The sequence below is a fragment of the Oncorhynchus mykiss genome, chromosome 17 (assembly GCF_057628025.1).
Source record: "Oncorhynchus mykiss isolate SJ-2025 chromosome 17, ASM5762802v1, whole genome shotgun sequence".
In the NCBI taxonomy this organism is placed as follows: Eukaryota; Metazoa; Chordata; class Actinopteri; order Salmoniformes; family Salmonidae; genus Oncorhynchus; species Oncorhynchus mykiss.
This window is the reverse complement of record NC_143038.1, coordinates 43342905-43362461: the sequence shown is the minus strand read 5'-3', so window position 1 is coordinate 43362461 and position 19557 is coordinate 43342905. Positions and strand designations below refer to the sequence as shown.

Genomic DNA, 19557 nt, shown 5'->3' with positions numbered 1-19557 from the left:
CACTTACGAGTTACGGTGCGGATGATTATATGCTGGTCACGCTTCTGCTGTGACATCTCTTCTCACTCCCCGTGCACACACACACACACACACACACACACACACACACACACACACAAAATGATGAATGGAATGTTTGGTCAGTGTATAAAACTTTGTATTCTTATTTTAAATGTATGTAGTTATGTCCTTGAGTTGATACCTAAGTATGTACTGCTATGTGTGTTTGTGTTTGACTGGTGGAATGTGGTGTAGAATGAAGGTGGATATATAAGACAAGTTGCTGAGATGGAAATCATTAAGTTGAAATGTTAGAGGAAACTCCACATGATTCAAGGTTTCTAAGTTGAAGTCTGTTAAAAGGATAGTTCACCCAAATGACACGTTGGTTTCCTTACCCTGTAGCAGTCTATGGACAAGTTATGACAGCAATCCATGCTTTAGTTTTAGTTTCCCTGGCACTGTTTCCACATGCTAACGTTTTAGCCATAGGAAACAGTCAGCATTTTTCACGCAATCGTTCGAAATCACCCTACTTACAGAGTAAGGAAACCAATATGTATTTTGTCATTTGTGTGAACTACTCCTTTAACTCTGATCACTGTGGCTGAGGTGAAAATGATTTATGCATATTCATGAATGTTGCATTTTACCTAATGAAACCGATAGTGGGTGGTAACGGTAAAAAGTATATACTTTATCTCAGGATACCCATTACGGGTGGTAACTATAGAAACAAGGTAGCTTTGTTCACATGAGGGGAATTTAGTGAAACAAGGTTGCTTTATTTACATCAGGGGAATTTTGCGAAAAATGTCAGCCTATTTGCAATGTTATTGCATTTCCGTTTCCATGTGTTGCACTTTCATTCAGTAGCGTCTATGAATGACATGATTATGAAGGCAGAAATGTATAGAAGCCTGTATTCTTATTTTAAATGTAGTTCTGTCCTTGTGATGTACTTGTCTATTAATGTTATGAATTATGTCAAGTTTTGTGTGGACCCCAGAAAGAGTAGCTTCTGTTTTGGCAGTAGCTAATGGGGATGTTAATAAAATATGAAGAAAAAAAAAAACACACACACACACACACACACACACACACACACACACACACACACACACACACACACACACACACACACACACACACACACACACACACACACACACACACACACACACACACACACACACACACACACAGTATTGTACAGCTAACCTTGTGGGGACACACAATTCAGTCCCATTCAAAATCAGATTTTCCCTAAACCCTAACCTTAACCCTAAAACATAACCCTAACCTTAAAACTAACCTTAGCTCCTAACCCTAAAACTAACCCTGGCTCCTAACCGTAACCCTTAGCCTAATTCTAACACTAATTCTAACCTTAACCCTAAATCCTCTAGAAATAGCATTTGACTTTGTGGGGACTAACAAAATGTCCCCAGTTTCTCTCAGAGTTAACCCCACCACAATCACCCCAGCCCCACTTGGCCGGGGCTTGTTTATGGGTTGGGAGTGGTTGTTGAGAGGCTGGAGTCAGCAGATCCGGCCCTGATCGATGGCAGCATTTGCAGTTCTCTTCCAGTAAGAGCTTTAAGCTGAGAGAGGAAGACAGACATTTGGCCACAGACTGGAGAGAGGGAAGAGCTTCTCCTCCTGTCCCGTCTCCTGTCGTCCACCAGCTAGCCAGGCAGCCTTTCTATAGAGGTTACTGTACAGGTGAAACCTAGCCAGGAAAGAAGGAACACACACAGACACTGGGATCTCTTACCATCACTGCCAGTCAGGGGCTCTTAGTTATTCTAACTGTAGTTAGGCCAGATGGTGAAAAGAGGTTGGGTACTTATTTAAATGGACAACAAGTTGTTGAAACATAACATTTTCTGGATAAAGGGTTGTTATAAAGCTATTCAGACCTGGGCATTGAATCCCGCTATTTATTTTTCACACGTTCTGTAATACTTGTGAAATATGTCTTTACATGAGTTAAAGAGGCTTGTGTATGTGCTAGGTGTCACGGGCGTCATAAAGGACGAACCAAGGCGCAGCGGGAGTTGAGTTCCACATCTTTTATATAAGTGAAACTTCAAAAAACAATAAACAAACAACGACCGTGAAAGCCGTGGTGCTGAATGCACTTACACAAAACAATATCCCACAAAGCAGGTGGGAGAAAGGGCTTCCTAAATATGATCCCCAATTAGAGGCAACGATTACCAGCTGCCTCTAATTGGGAACCATACAAATCACCAACATAGAAAACCAATGACTAGAACACCCCCCTAGTCACGCTCTGACCTAAACACCATAGAGAACCAAGGGCTCTCTGGTCAGGGCGTGACACTAGGCCTTTAGTGGAAGATACTTTTAAGATCATGGGTGACTTAAGGTTAGAAGTCTCTGTCTTACTGTTCTATAATGAGAGAAGATGTTGTGGTTCTCTTTGCTGTTCACCCTGTGCCCTAGTGTGTGCATAAAGCACAAGGTTAGACTCAGCACATCTTAGGATAGACCCTGTTTATACCTCAGTATCACATTACACACTGAGTGTTAAAACAGTTAAGAACACCTGCTCTTTCCATGACATAGACTGACCAGGTGAATCCAGGTGAAAGCTATGATCCCTTATTGATGTCACTTGTGAAATCCACTTCAATCAGTGTAGATGAAGGGGGTGGGGGCAGGTTAAAGAAGGATTTTTAAATCTTGAGACAACTGCAACCCAGTTCTTGAAATGAGGCTGTTCTGAGGGTAAAAGGGGGGAGGGCACAAGTCAATATTAGAAAGGTGGTCTTACTGTTTGGTATACTCAGTGTATATTCTCTGTTTATATCTCATATATCGATATCAGGTGTACCCTCTTGTTGATTGCTTTTGGGAGGAAATGCACAGAGCAGTCCTAATGGTGCCAGGTTAAAGTGGGTTTAAACTTTTAAAGTCGTAATACAAAATAATTATTCTTGCAGTGAAAGGACATGGCAAACTGTAGTAGCAAGTTCCATAAAATAGGTGGAGCCACTCTGTGTGCCCTAAGATTCAGAGATGAGCTCAGGAATCAGATCAGCCAATGAACAGTCAGCTTGGTATACCATAGTCATGACTTTCCATTTCTGTTGTCTCAGCATGGGCCCCACAGTGACAGTCTTTTATACATGTCCTGTATGTGTCATGACTTGTATTGCTCTTGTTAATGCAACTCTCTCTCTCTCTCTCTCCACAGACGTTTATAGTCCTAAACAAAGGGAAAACAATCTTCCGCTTCCACGCCACAGACTCCTTGTACGTCATCAGCCCTTTTAGTCTCTTTAGGCGAATAGCAATTAAGATTTTGATACACTCATATCCTTTCAAGTGGTGCATTGTCTTGCTTTGAAATTATGATTTTGTTGTTTATCTTGCGTAAATTACAAAGCACATATACTTATTCTATGTATTGTGCACAATCTTAAGGTTGAAGGAGCTTGTGATTGTGATGTTTTCTTTTGATTGTTTGAAGAAACAGAAAAGAAGTGATACAGGCCAAATCATCCTTGTGCGTTGATCTAGATCTTGTGTCCCACATCATTCTGGAACATCTTCCTTCCTTTGTCCTTTCATCGATGGAATATATGTCATTGTAATGTCTCACAGTATATTCAGCCATGTTGCTACAGTATGTTAATGGGTGGTGGGGTGTATATGGTCAATCTTTTCTTAACTCTCTTCCCTCTCACGGTATTCAGTATGATCATCATGAGCACCATTTTGACCAACTGTGTTTTCATGACGTTTAGTGATCCTCCAGAATGGAACAAGATAGTAGAGTAAGTATTGATTTATAACTCCCTATGTACATTCAGAAACTGTTTGTAAAACATTTATAAACTAGTATGCATTTATTCACATATCTCGCCCTTTCACTGTCTCTCGCCTTATTTTGCTCTAGGTATACCTTCACAGGTATCTACACCTTCGAATCGCTTACCAAGATTGTGGCGCGAGGCTTTTGTATAGACGGGTTCACTTTTCTACGAGATCCATGGAACTGGCTGGACTTCATGGTGATCTCTATGGCGTAAGTAGTCCACCTCTTCCCCGTATCCCTCTCTCTACACCTCCACCTCTCTCTAAAGTTCCATCTCTCTCTGCACCTTCGTCTCTCTCTACACCTCCATCTCTCTCTATACCTCCAACTCTACCAGAGTGACAAGGTCGGGCCAGGCAGGACATCCCATATCAGAGAATATTTCAAAACATGCAAAATAATCCAAGATGTAGAAGCGTCTCCAAGTACTAATTCAACATAATATAATTAATTAAACTGAGTCAATCAATCAATTGAACATACAGTATATGTAAGTACAGGTATATTTGTAATGTTGCATTTTATGTGCGTGACACATAAACATATGTTTGGGTTTGTTCAAAGAGAAGCCACTCAATTCTAGAGAGTGACATAGCTCATTGAAATGACGTAGAGCTTATACAGATGTGTAAAATGTACGATGTATGATTACTCCATTGTTTCTCTCTTTAAAAACAACACGTTGCATAAAGCCACACACAGAACTCAAAGTGAGAATAGAAAATGTTGGTGGGAAAATATCCTACCGAAGAACATCATTTCAAAGAACAGGGATAGCAGTCTCTGAGAATTTGGTAAAAGGGAGATTTTGATGATTGAAAGTTATGCAAATATTGAAATTGTAAGAGTTTGGCAATGCATGATTGCCCTGCCTCAACAATACATTTTCTCTGATTTACATGTGTAATATTGTGAAACATTTTGAGCCATATTTGATTTAATATTCTCCCATCTCTTATGTCTTCTCCATCTTATTGTGAGTCCCTCTAATATCAGACTTTCCTGCATGTTAACATCTGAGTATTGTGTTGTTACTAGTATTAGTTATTTTAAGGGTCAAATATGGATATGGAGGTAGAGAGTATTGTATGTATGTATTGCTTTATTTCATTTGACCCCCTATCTTCCTTTCTTTTTCTTTATTTCATTTTTGTATTTTTTTTATTTTAAGGTTGGGGTCAATTCTGTTTCAATTCAGTCAATTCAGGAAGTAAACTGTACTTCCAATTCCATTTTTTCTCAGTTCTTTTCAACAAGAAAAAAAAAATGCAATTGCAATTTCAGTTTACTTATTGAATTGACTGAATTGAAATGGCATTGACCCCAACTCTGCCTTCTGTCTCTCATTCTGTAATGGCTGTTGAGTAACTGTGATCTGAACCACTCTGCAGGTGTATAACACAGTTTGTAAACCTAGGCAATTTGTCAGCTCTGCGTACGTTCAGGGTTCTGAAAACAATTTCTGTTATCCCAGGTAAGACTATGCATGTGTGTGTGTGCGGGCAGGGGAGTCACGATGGGTCAGTGTTATAGTGCCTTCAGAAATGATTCACACCCCTTGACTTTTTGCACATTTTGTTGCGTTACAGCCTAAATTTAAAATGGATTAAATTGAGATTTGTGTCACTGGCCTACACACAATACCCCATAATGTCAAAGTGCAATTATGTTTTTAGAATTTTTTACAAATTAATTACAAATGAAAGCTGAAATGTCATGAGTCAATAATATTCAACCACTTTGTTGTGGCAAGCCTAAATAAGTTCAGGAGTAAGAATTTGCTCAACAAGTCACATAATAAGTTGCATGGAATCACTCTGTGTGCAATAAGTGTTAAACATGATTTTTGAATGACTACCTCATCTCTGCACATACAATTATCTGTAAGGTCCCTCAGTCGAACAGTAAATTTCAAACACAGATTCAACCATAAAGACCAGGCAGGTTTTCCAATGCGTCACAAAGAAGAAGACCTATTGGTAGATGGGGGAAAAAAAAAAAAAGTAGACATTGAATATTCCTTTGAGCATGGTGAAGTTATTAATTACACTTATGGATGGTGTATCAATACACACAGTCACTACAAAGATACAGGTGTCATTCCTAACTCAATTGCCGGAGAGGAAGGAAACTGCTCAGGGATTTCACCATGAGGCCAATGCTGACTTTAAAACAGTTACAGAGTAGCTGTGATAGGATAAACTGAGGATGGATCAATAACATTGTAGTTACTCCACAGTACAACCCCTGTTTGCAATAAGGCACTAAAGTAAAACTGCAAAAAAAATAATGAACCTAAAAGCAAATCCAACACATCACTGAGTACCACTCATCATATTTTCAAGAATGGTGGTGGCTGCATCATGTTATGGGATGACAAATTCACCTTTCAGCAGGACAATAACCTAAGGCACAAGGCTAAATATGCACTGGGGTAGCTTAAAAAGACAACATTGAATGTTCCTGAGTGGCCTAGTTACAGTTTTGACTTAAATTGGCTTGAAAGTGTATGGCAAGACTCGGAAATGGCTGTCTGGCAATGATCAATAACAATTTGACAGAGCTTGAAGAATTTTAAAAATAACAATGCGCAAATATTGTACAATCCAGTTGTGCAAAGCTCATAGGCCCATATTCTGACCCGAGTTAAGTGCCGCAAATTGAATGTAATTCCCTTTTTATGCGCTTTCTCTCTATGCATATTCTGACCTTGAACTTAAGCACGAGAATAGTATGCTATTCACCCATTATTCATTTTAGGTGGAGCTTGAATAAATTAAGGTGTGGCGGATGTGTGTTTAAAGGGGTTCACCTAGGGGTCATGATAGGGGCTGTACCAAATGTTTGATGTATTATAATAATTGATTATGCTTATGTTGTATTAATAGAAGAGGAGGGGTTATAAGTCCCCTCCCTCCTTACATGTATCGGGTCCTTGACTACAGATTAACAATATATGTACATTATGAGGTTTAATATTGTTCCACAGTACTTTTCTAGGCTCTCTGCCTCTTATGAAGAGACTGCCTGAGAAATGTGTGACTGTGAAGACAGAACTCTGCAGGGGAGTGTGAGAGATAAGAGATTAGTCAGACATACCGCTATAAATCAACTTGGACATTTACTGCTAAGCTTTTAGATAGCTATATAAACAAGAGTTTTAGTGTTGAGTAGGCATGGTTTTGGTCTCAGGAGGAGAAGGTAATGACGTAGGCAGTGACATCACTAGAGCTGGACTTCGGGTTTAATAAAATAAATTGGGACCTTTTATATTTTGCAGAACTTACTCGGAAACATGCGTTATGTTCCTGTTGTCAACTTCTGTCTGCAATTGCATTAATAAAGGATTTTTAATGGCTTAATTAAAGATATTGTCATAATGCTAATTTCACCAATGAGCCAATGATTGACAAGGAACAAGGAAACGAACCCCAACAGTGTCTACAGATAAGCTGTATTCTGACTTTGACTTACTTCCCTAATAATTCCAACAACTTTACGTGCGAAACCATGAACAAGGTCTAGCGAACCTACCATTTGTTGTTGATATAAATACCACCATTCTCCATGCATTATAATTTACAACTTGATAGGATTTATTGATAAGAGTAAATTAGTGTTCAGGTTGGAGAAGGGGATTATAAATACACATAGCAATTGTTTCAGATGATTTTGCTGTCCCCAGTCCACCTGACTGTGCTGCTGCTCCAGTTTCAACTGTTCTGCCTTATTATTATTCGACCATGCTGGTCATTTATGAACATTTGAACATCTTGGCCATGTTCTGTTATAATCTCCACCCGGCACAGCCAGAAGAGGACTGGCCACCCCACATAGCCTGGTTCCTCTCTAGGTTTCTTCCTAGGTTTTGGCCTTTCTAGGGAGTTTTTCCTAGCCACCGTGCTTCTACACCTGCATTGCTTGCTGTTTGGGGTTTTAGGCTGGGTTTCTGTACAGCACTTTGAGATATCAGCTGATGTACGAAGGGCTATATAAATAAATTTGATTTGATTTGATTTGATTTTTCTTTATGATCCGTGAAGATGAGTGTGAAACCAACCATATGGAAGCCAACTGAAAATCACATCAACATGACATGTATTGAGGTCCCTTTTTCAAAGTGATGGACTGATTATCACAACTTTCAGGATGAATAAAACCACTATATGTTTTAGTTATCCACATAAAACTGTCGTCCATAAAGGCTCTCCCCCCCCAAAAAATGATATAAAAGTATTTTTATATCTACCAGTTGGTGCCGAAACGGAGACAAATATGTATAGATGGATTTCATTCATTGGTCCCTATATTCTGAACCCGTTCTCACTATGTATTCTATGTAGTCTGTCGACAAAATTTGAATTAAAGGTGAACCGTATTTAAAGGGATGGCTTAAGATAAAAGTACTGAAAACCCCATTGAATGAAAACTCCACAAGAAAATTTGTTGGCCAGCAAGTGGGAGGGTTTTCAATGGTTGAATGAAATGTATTCAGAGCTCGGAAGGTAGCCACACCTGCAGAGCGCATTATGCTATTGAATAAGGCAAGTCTGAATACCAAATACTGATAAGTGCGTAGGAAAGGCGTGCGTAGTAAAGGCATAAATTGTGTGGTCGGGATCGGCCCCTTAGAGACTTACCCAGAAAGACTCACAGTTGTAAACACTGCCAAAGAGGATTCTAACATGTATTGACTCAGGGGTGTGAATACTTATGTAAATGAGATATTTTTGCATCTCATTTTCAATAAATTTGCTAGAGATTCCTAAAAACATGTTTTCACTGTCATTATGGGGAATTATGTGTAGATGGGTGAAGAAAAACAATGTTCAGACCATTTTCTATTCAGGCTGTAACGCAACAAAATGTGAAATAAGTTAAGGGGTATGAATACTTTCTGAAGGACTGTAGGTGTGATTTTGTTTCTGTTTCCTTTCGTTTCGTCTTCCACCTTCGCTCCTCTCTCCTGGAGGGATAGGTGCTTCTCTCTCGCGCGCGCTGTGGTGTCCACTCCTCCTGCCAGTCATCTTCTTCTGGTGGGGTGCTGGTGTCAGGCACTTGCGCGTCCGCGCTTTTGATCAGTGGGTTTGTGTGTGTGTTACCGTTTGTTTTTTGTGTCATGGTGTTTTGTTCTGTGTGTGATCCTACCCCGTTACAGATATGTAACAGAATTTGTGGACCTGGGGAATGTCTCGGCGCTGAGAACGTTCAGGGTTCTCCGAGCATTGAAAACTATTTCAGTCATTCCAGGTGAGACTCCCATTTACATACTAAGGCTGAGCTTATTTTGTTTTCTCATGAATTGGATTCGCATCATTTCTTATTACTTTAGACTCTTAAAGAGGATGCATCAGAAATGATACCTGTTTTGTTTACTTTTTATTTTTCAAACAATCAAAAATGGTAGCAATACATTTTTGATAGGCTTAGCAGTCTACTTGCGGTCTTGTGGTGTTAAGTGGAAAAGGTGGCCCTGATATGACATACTAAGAGACAAACAGCCTAAAATAAGTAGGTGGGATACACATCAAATTTCGTATTATTATTTTAATAGTAGTCTCCCTCAAAGTGACATTAACAGCCTCATACAGTATATTGACACCAGATAGTATGGGTAGGAGCCCGAGTTTCCCCCCAGGTAAAACTTCAGGGCCTAGTTGAAAACCCTCCCTTGGTTAGAGAAAAGTCTTAGTATGAGGAACAGTAGAAATCATATTGTTCACATATTTTTTTAACTAAAGAATAGTTATTATTATTGCCATCTTAACCTCAAAGTCAAAGTGATAGACAAGGGTTTCACACTCACACATTGTATTTGTAAGCATTTCTTATTTAGACCCTGCATGAGTATCTCTTCAGACTTCAGAGAGGTTCGATTCACTGTCCAACAGAGAGTGACAATGTGTTCATAGCCACCAACTGAATGAATATACAGTATCATTCAAAAGTTTGGACACACCTACTCAGTCAAGGGTTTTTCTTTATTTGTACTATTTTCTACATTGTATAATAATAGTGAAGACATCAAAACTATGAAATAAGACATATGGAAACATGTAGTAACCAAAAAAGGTGATTGTGTTTATTCAAGAGTGTGCAAGCTGTCATCAAGTTAAAGGGTGGCTACTTTGAAGAATTTCAAATCTAAAATATATTTGAAACACTTTTTTGGTTACTACATGATTCCATATGTGTCAATTCATAGTTTTGATGTCTTCACTATTATTCTACAATGTAGAAGATAGTAAAAATAAAGAAAAACCCTTGAATGAGTAGGTGTGTCCAAACTTTTGAATGATACTGTATATTCATTCATTTGGTGGCTATGAACACATTATCACTCTCTGTTGGACAGGTACTGTCCACAGGGAACTTTTGACTGGTACTTTTAACTGGTACTCCAGGTGAATACATAATGTTTAGGACATTTGATTAGTTTGGGTTCAAATTTCTACCATATTTGTTGTCACAATCTTAAACACTGATGTATCTATGCCACAGACTTAAAACACATCACGTTTCTGTATGAAAAAAATTGTCCCCTGACAATAACGGAGCACGCTGAAGAACATTTCATTTCTTAAGACTGCCAAGCCTAGTTTGACAACACATTATACGCTGCATGAAGCTTTTCAAGATACCTGCTTTTTTATCTTACAACTCTGGCTTTTAAGGAGCTTCTTTACTTTGAATTCCATTCAGATATGGCTAATCCTGAATGTGGACTTCTCGTTTCTGTTTATCCTGGGAAAATAAGGCATAAACACAACAGAGAAATGAATTAAAGGACAATAACACAGTGATATGCAAATACATTGGAGATCCAACTGAAGGCTCTTTCTCTGGGGGAGTTGAGATATTGGCACAGGGGCAGTTTATACATTGCACCATTGGAAGTGTTGGATTGTAAATCAGTTAGCATTTATGTAACACACATCACACTGACTCATTATTTGTTCCCAGTATCTGTTAGCCTTTTGAGATTTTGTAGTAACTTCAACTGCAGAACACTCTAATGGTGCAAAAGTGTTGTTGAACAAGTGTCTGGGGCAGGAAGTGAATGTGAATTTGTGCATAAAATACATCTAGTCCAGTAAGTAGTGTTGGCTCAGTCTCCAGTGTAGGCCTCTGATCTAAAGGGGTCCCAACCTAAAAGGCTCACCCAGTGGGGATCACACCACACAGCACCAGTGGGACATGATGGGGGTGCCTAGGATGGGAACCATTCTAACCATGGGAACCAAGCTAAGTCACCATTCCGGTTGCCAGACAGACAGGTGATGATGACATGGAGTCAATTCCTTTAGCCTTGGCGTTTAAATGACCTGCATGCAACCTGTCATTTCTTCTTGTCCCCCCTAACCCTTGTCCCCCTAACCCTTGCCTCCCTCACCTGTCCTCTCTTCTCTTCTCACTTCTTCCTCCTCTGACTGAGCCCAGTCCTACGCTCTCTCTTCGTTGTGCTGTGCTGCTGTGTTTGGTCAATCTGGTGGATATGTTGTAGTTGTTTCCATATATTTTATATGAGAGTGGCCCTACTGTTTCCAAGGATGTTCTACACTGCCTGTGAAACCCGGACTTGAACAGAAAAATAACATAAGGGCATCTAAATGACATAAAACATTTATTCACATAATGTTATAAATTAACATAAACAATTCCTAAATTGGTATCCCTCCACAACTACATCACCCATTAGGTTTTAGAATCATTTTGATGATGTAGCCTGCCTCAGTGTAATTTTGTTGATTTAGAACATTTGAGGAGTATTCTGATCGTCACTGAAGTGTGTCAGTCTTATGGAAATCTCATGTAGGGGCAGTCTCAATGTTGTTGTGTTTCTATGTTGTGGTGTTTAAGGTGCCTGAATATCTGACCATCTTCTGGCTGTTTTGTATGTGTCTTTAATTATTGTGCTATTGTTTGACGTAGTTATTAAGGATCCTATTCTCGCTATAATTTAGTTCAAGATGACTTAACAGTAACTAACAATATGGAACACAATCACCATTGAGGTATCAAAGTTTTTGACTTGAATACATCTTTCTTCATGGAAAATAGAGGAAAATATATCAACCATAAGAATTATTATTATTATTATTATTATTATTACACATACGCCTGCAGTTTAGAATATTTATGTTATACCTGTCCAAATTTAGATGTTGGTAATTCAAAACACAGCAATAGCTTTGGTTTGATGTTAACTTGAACAAATGCACTTTTATGAGATGGACTACTGTACTACCACTGTATTTCTACTATATAAACTCTATATAAATAATTCATAGCTAAGCTTGTACTTTCCAGCAATGCCCATTTCTCTTTGTTTGTGTGTATGTATGTGTGCTTGTGTGTTTTATATGTATGTGTGTACACAAACACATACATACGTGTGTGTGTGTGTGTGTGCACGTATGTGTGTGTGTGTGAATGCATATGTCCGGTTCCTCCCCCCAGGACTCAAGACCATCGTCGGTGCTCTAGTTCAATCGGTGAAGAAATTGTCAGACGTTATGATCCTCACGGTCTTCTGTCTCAGTGTCTTCGCCTTGATTGGACTACAGCTCTTCATGGGCAACCTGCGGCAGAAATGTGTCATCTGGCCAATCAACTCCACTGAGAACTTCCTGGCCAATGGCAGTAAGGGCTTCGACTGGAACGAATACATCATGAGCGAGAGTGAGTCCGACACATGGCCAAAAGATGTGTGACACTGAGACAGAAGACCGTTTCGACTTATAACATTTGAGCTGAGTTTGAGTTAGGGGTGCCAGGTAGGCCGTGCCTACCAGAGAATCTGATCAAATGTCTCTTTTAGTTAATTGGTCGATCGCATCTGTTTGTCTTTCATAGTCTAAAATAAACACTGTAATGGAAAACTTAAGGTTACTTTCGTAACCCCGGTTCTCTGATAATAGAGTGAGGTATCTCACAATGAAAGATGTCTCCTAAGGTGGATCACTATGGAGGCTCAGATCACACAACATCTGTCGGACCTGCCTTCTGGTCATTTTCAAGCATATATTTCGCCCTCACACGCTTGCAAACAGGGATGCGCGGTGAGATGCCTCACTCTACTATCAGACAACCCGGGGTTACAACAGTAACCTTAAAGGGACACTTTGGGATTTTGTCAATGAAGCCCTTTATCTACTTCCCCAGTCAGATGAACAAGATGATACCATTTTTATGTCTCTGCGTGTAGTTTGAAGGAAGTTTCTAACTAGCGTTAGCACAATTGCTAATTAGTGTTAGTCTATGACTTCCAGTCATTGCGTTAACACTAGTTAGCATTGGCTTACGAAAATACCTCTATCTTCCTTCATACTGGACACAGAGACATAAAAATGATTTCCGCAAGATTATCTGACGCTGGGGTAGTAGATCAATGGTTTCATTGCCAAAATCTTAAAGTATCCCTTTACGTTCTCTTTGAAATATTAGTTTTGGTAGCTCACGATGGGATATAGCCCACTACCGTATCACAGATATGCTCTCCAAAGCCAAAACAGTCCTGACAGTATCCCCCCTCAGAGGCTCCGACACTGAGGAACGTATGTGCCAGGAAGGCGCAGTGACCTCCAGTCAGTAAAACCTCATAAAGGTATTCACCTATTCAATATTGTTTGAAACATTAGTTTTGGACTGATGCCCAACTGAGCATTCTACTCAATGCATCATCAATGAGCGCTGATGAAGATTTCAGCAAAAGTGCATTCAAAAGGAGGCAAACAATTAGTAGGAAAACCTTTTATCTTGCTAACATTAGCATTGCTAGCTATTTATGATTAACTTTGCTAGCTAATGACAACATTGCTATCTGTCTAAAGTACATTTGATGACAAGATAATGCTGGCAAAGTTGTTTCCTACTAAATATTTGACTACTTTAGTAATGTCATCGTATTTCCAGGCCCTATAGTGTAATTTAGACTAAACAGTCATTAGCCTCCGGTCCAGAATGACTGAGCTTATCATGACTTTAGGGCACCACTATTGCACTGCCGGTATAGGGCGGCTTGAGAACGTTCATAACAATGGCAGGACGCTACCGAGTGACAGATGTGCAACCTATGAATAAGGGGTAGCACAATTTACAGCATCACAAATCTCTTATACAGAGATGCCTTTGAACAATGCCCATGATGTAGCCATGCCTCTGGTGGAATGGGCCCTTAGGCTAATATGACAGCCTCCATTATCCAATGGAATAGCCGTTGACGAGAGAGGGGCCTACCCATGTGGAGAGGTGCCCAGGAGACAAAGAGCTGGTTGCTCCTCCGTAAAGCTCTCATCATGTCAATGTACAGTAGGTGCGTAAATCGCGTAATGGACATAAACAATTGAGACGCTCTTCTTCTGTGGAAGAAAAATAAAAAAGCTCCAAAGTGAGGCTATTACACGCATTGCTGACTTTAGGCACAAAGGTGGGGTTAGGCTGTAAGTTAACCTTGGATAACCCTGTGGCAAATTGCAGGCACGAGTGGTGGACTGACAGTGCAAACAGCTCACTCACTCACTTTGTGGACATAAAGGCTATGGTAAAGTGGTTTGAAAGAGAGAGCTCAATGCATTCCAGTAGCTCAAATGGCTGCTCTGAAGTAGCCTCAAGCACATGACCCAAAATGGGACTAAAGGATTTGGCACTGGGCGTAAGCGACGTGCACCCTTCATAAAACGACATATCACATGCCACTTCATTATACAGTGAGCGTGTGGAAAGGGCCCTGGCACTCTGTATGGTCTAAAAATGTACTCTTAGTGGCAGGCCTTGCATAGGCCAACATGTCCAGATGGGGATGGAAAATCTCTCTGTTCTCTTGGGTCAGTAGACCTCTGCTTAACGGGAGCTGCTAGGGCTGGTCGTAAAAGAGTAACATTAACTCCGCTAACCAGCGCTTACTTGGCTATCGCTTCTGGTGAGCCAGTTGATAGACGCCAGTGCAGTCATGCCATCCGTCCTGAAAAGGATGTGACAACGCTGCAGAAAAGGCAGAGAATAGTATTCATATGAGCATGCCGGAACCCTTCAGTCTTCCTGGACTGCCCCCCACCAAATGGGTGGTGAATATCTCCCCATTACTCTCCCTATACGCACCAGCGTAGTGTCTGGGGCGAGAGGTGACGGGTCTACTCCAATGACGGAGAGCCCTTTGACTCAGATTAAGGGAACGATGGGACATAATCATGGGCTAATTTGTCTCATACTGAAAAGTCCCTCATCCTTAGTGACCCAACTGGAATGCTGAGAGAGTGGGGCCATCCACCCTACACTGTAATGGAAAACTGTAATTTATACGTTAATTTGGGGTATTATCAATATTAAATACTGTGAAACGTTTTACTGCAGCATGCTGTAAATTTTGGTGCATTGTGGGAAAATGTTGTGGGTGGTGGGAAAGAATTGCTGTATTTCAAATGGTACTGTAATTCCACCCCACAGAATACAGTAACGCACTGAATTTTTGGAGCACCAAAAACATTTTGACCGCTAGTGGGTGCATGGTATTTTTGTATCTGTCTCATTAACATATTTTGAGGAGTGCCTTGTAAGAGGCTATATTGCGTGGTTAGAATGCTCCATGTATAGGGGACAGATTGAAGTGGCAACAAGTCTTAAACCTGTACAGGTTGAGCATTTTGTTATGTTCTTTTGGTCTGTTTTGCTCTGTAGTTGCTGCCAGTTTGGAAGCCTTTATAAGTGCAAGTGATATAAAACACCAAATATTCATTGATAGGGGAGAGCGGTGTAAGTTGAGCAAAAGTTTTAGTTGTGCCACCCCTTGTTTCTAGGAAACCATACACAGAATTAATCATTCGGCCGAATATTTAGGAAGAGGTATATCATTTGATGGAGTCAGTGGAGGAAGAAACCACATAGAAAAAGTGGTAAGCAAGTTAGGTCCAAAAAACTTATTTGAACAAAGTTAAAATAATTGATTGTGTTATAGGTTTCATGATGCTTGAATCTAAAGCAAAGTAGATCGTTTTAGATTGTTTCATACATCAGTTGGGGTCTCTATAAGCTACAATATAAGGTCCTAAACCTAGTATGAAAGTGCATCCTTGTAGCTGTGTGGGCTAATGTAGTCAAAATGTTTGCCTTGGGGCCAGTTGAGCCAATGGCCACTATACCATACAAATTATGATTCTATTTTGTGTGTTTTATGCATAATATGCATAGTATTTTTGCAATATGGCATGCATATGAACTCAACATTTGTATTGTTACAGAGCAGACATCATCATGCCCTGTGTATATAGACATGTACAATAAGCAGGGGTTTAGCCCCCTTTGAGGTTCTTCAGAGAGCAGCCAACGAAGTGAGAGAAGGGATAAAGTCCATTTGAGCAGCACTAAGGGATGAACACATAGACTGGATGACACTGAAGAGGTACATTGACAAAAAAAGAAAAAAGAACATGTATCTGTGCGAAAGAGAGGCTATGAGAGAGTAGCAGAGGAGCACGAGGTCTTATCTGATGACATGGAGTCTGAGCTTCCTAAATATATCAAGAATTTCGCAGACCAGTTTCATGGGCTTAGTAGCCTCAAATGCAGAGAACGTTTCTACGAATTGGCACATCGAAACAACGTCCCTGTCCCAGACAACTGGTCAAGAAATGGAAGGGTAAGTGATATTGAACTGAGAGATCTATATCTGAATGTAGGCATACATTTAAGATAAACAATATACCAAAACCCATTCCACAAATTAAACTTTGACCTACCAGCACTATGACCCACTGTCACAGGACTCCATCACCCACGTACCCCAAGGCGGCTCAACTTACCCTGTCCTTTTACACGACTTACCCCATATCCGGGGTAAGTTGTGCCAAGAGACCACTTTTTTGTACAAACTATGTTTTCAAAACTGTTATGTTTACATGAATTCTGATTATTTCCAGGGATACACAACATCCTGAAATATATGTAGATATCTTTGTTAGAAAGAAAATATATTTCCCTTGACATAGTGACTCTGAATGTAAGAAATGGCTCAGCTTACCCCACTCTCCCCTATGCTGTAATATGTAAACGCATTACCTAGCAGCCAACCTGCTTGCACCAATTCCATGTAATTACAGTAAAATACTGTGAAATACAAACCCCTCCCCTCAATGAATTTCATTCATTCACTCATTATGATTATGGTAGCATTTACTTTTTCACAGTATTATACAGTCAATTCTACGGTATTGTACTGTGTGTCATTACATAGTGCTTGCTTACATACTGTATTTCGATTACAGTAGCTGTACTGCAATATGAAATACAGAAATGTACTTGCCACTGAGCTGCCTGTAAGTTACTGTCAAATTCACTCCCTCACCTTTACAGTGTAGTAAGCCCCCTGTGGAAGAGCAAGGCACTGGCGAAATGATGTCACTCATCTGTCTCAAAAGGACAAAGGATAAATCTGACCACCCAGATATTCTATTCAGGAGCATTTGAACAGCTATAGTGCCTTTAAAAAATATTCATACCCCTTAACTTATTCCACATTTTGTTGTATTACAGCCAGAATTCAAATGGATTCAAAGTGAAAACATGTTTGAAGACATTTTTGCAAATTTATTGAAAATGAAATACAGAAATATCTCATTTATATAAGTATTCACACCCTTGAGTCAATACATGTTAGAAACAACTTTGGCAGTGATTACAGCTGTGAATCTTTCTGGGTAAGTCTCTAAGAGCTTTGCACACCTGGATTGTACAATATTAGCCCATTATTATTTAAAAAACTTCAAGCTCTGTCAAATTGGTTGTTGATCATTGCCGGACAACCATTTTCAAGTCTTGCCATAGAATTTCAAGCAGATTATGTCAAAACTGTAACTCGGCGATGCAGGAACATTCACTGTATTCTTGGTAAGCAACTCCAGTGTAGATTTGGCCTTGGGTTTTAGGTTATTGTCCTGCTGAAAGGCAAATTCCTCTCCCAGTGTCTGGGCAAAAGAAGACTGAACTAGGTTTTCCTCTATGATTTTGCCTATGCTTAACTCCATTCCATTTATTTTTTATCCTAAAAAATTCCCCAGTGCTTAACGATTACAAGCATACCATAACATGATGCAGCGACCAATATGTTTTAAATATGGAGCGTGGTACTCAGTAATGTGTTATATTGGATTTTCCCCAAACATAACACTTTGTACTCAGGGCAAAAAGTGAATTGGTTTGCCACATTTTTTTTGTGTCTTGTTGCAAACAGGATGCATGTTATTCTGTACAGGATTCCTTCTTTTCACTCTGTCAATTAGGTTAGTATTGTGAAGTAACTACAGTGTTGTTGATCCATCCTCAGTTTTCTGCTATCACAGCCATTAAGCTCTGTAACTGTTTTGAAGTCACCATTGACCTGGCTTCCTTCCCTTCCGGCAACTTAGGAAGAACGCTTGTATCTTTGTATTGACTCGGTGTATTGATACACAATCCAAAGTGTGTATCCAAAGTGTAATTAATAACGTCACCATGCTCAAAGGGATATTCAATGTCAGCTTTATTTTTATTTTTACCCATCTACTAATAGGTGTCCTTCTTTGTGAGGCATTGGATAACCTCCCTGGTCTTTTTGGTTAAATCTGTGTTTCAAATTCACTGCTGGACTGAGGGACCTTACAGATTATTGTATGTGTGGGGTACAGAGATGAGGTAGTCATTCAAAATGCAGCTCATTATGTGACTAGTTAAGCACATTTTTACTCCTGAACTTATTTAGGCTTGCCATAAAAGGGCTGAACACTTATTGACTCAAGATATTTCAGCTTTTAATTTTTTATTAATTTATAAACATTTCTAAAAATATATTTCCACTTTGACATTATGAGGTATTTTCTGTAGGCCAGTGCCAAAACATCTCAACTGTATATATCTGGTCTGTCCGCTATCCAAGGAAAAGGGGTTGGTTGCTAGAGCTGCTGTGTTCCTGTCCAAGTACTTGAGCCAAATCCAAGGTTAAATAGAGACTTGCCGACCCCATTGTAGTGAACCATTACAAAGGACTCATGAAAAAGTCAGTGATAGAATGAAAACTTCTCATAAACTCCTTAAATGCACATTGATTTGAAATAACCTCAAACAACTTAGATCTTTGGGTTTTCTTGTATTCACCTAAATTAAATCAGGAAAAAATATAATTTCACGACACAAATTGCATCACCTGAAACACTTTTTTTATCCACTCAAATTATAATATTGGTTAATTTATTAAAGTCGAGTACCTCAGGCATAAAAAATACTCTGGCCAGGTAAGTAATTCAAGTAAACCTACACTGCTGAAAATTGCAAGCCCCTTCCGGTTATACCGGGTGTTTCTGTTCAAACTGGAAATGCTATTTAATAGCATATAATAGCAATCAATATATATATATTTTTTACATGCTTTCAGACTACTACTGTAAATTAGTAAATATACACAGGAATCGAACAGTTATAAAGTAAAAACAGCCACAACCTTTTCAAATTCCCCAGAATTTGGAAAAGATGGAGCCGGAGTGTAGAGCTGCCGTCTTATCGGCTCTTATCCAACCATTTATTTTGATTTTTTTTTTGTTGCTTTGTTCGTAACTTGTTTTGTACATAATGTTGCTGCTACCATCTCTTATGGCCGAAAAGAGCTTCTGGACGTCAGAACTGGGATTACTCACCTCAAATTGGACGAGGAGTTCTTCTTCAATGAGTCGGACGCAAGGGAT

General features: G+C 39.6%; 1 protein-coding gene across 4 annotated transcripts in view; it reads left to right on the top strand.

Annotated features, from left to right (window-relative positions):
* LOC110493229 (sodium channel protein type 8 subunit alpha) overlaps positions 1-19557 on the top strand; it is a 113662-nt gene that overhangs the window by 19006 nt on the left and 75099 nt on the right. For 3 of the 4 annotated variants that reach the window (XM_090205664.1, XM_036950341.2, XM_090205663.1), the window contains exons 3-7: positions 3227-3345; positions 3720-3809; positions 3932-4060; positions 9009-9100; positions 12311-12532. In XM_090205664.1, the coding sequence (XP_090061790.1) occupies positions 3227-3345; positions 3720-3809; positions 3932-4060; positions 9009-9100; positions 12311-12532 (652 nt within the window). Of the gene's footprint in view, positions 1-3226; positions 3346-3719; positions 3810-3931; positions 4061-9008; positions 9101-10962; positions 11128-12310; positions 12533-19557 lie in introns of those variants that run through there. The other variant, XM_036950342.2, reaches the window with a different exon arrangement.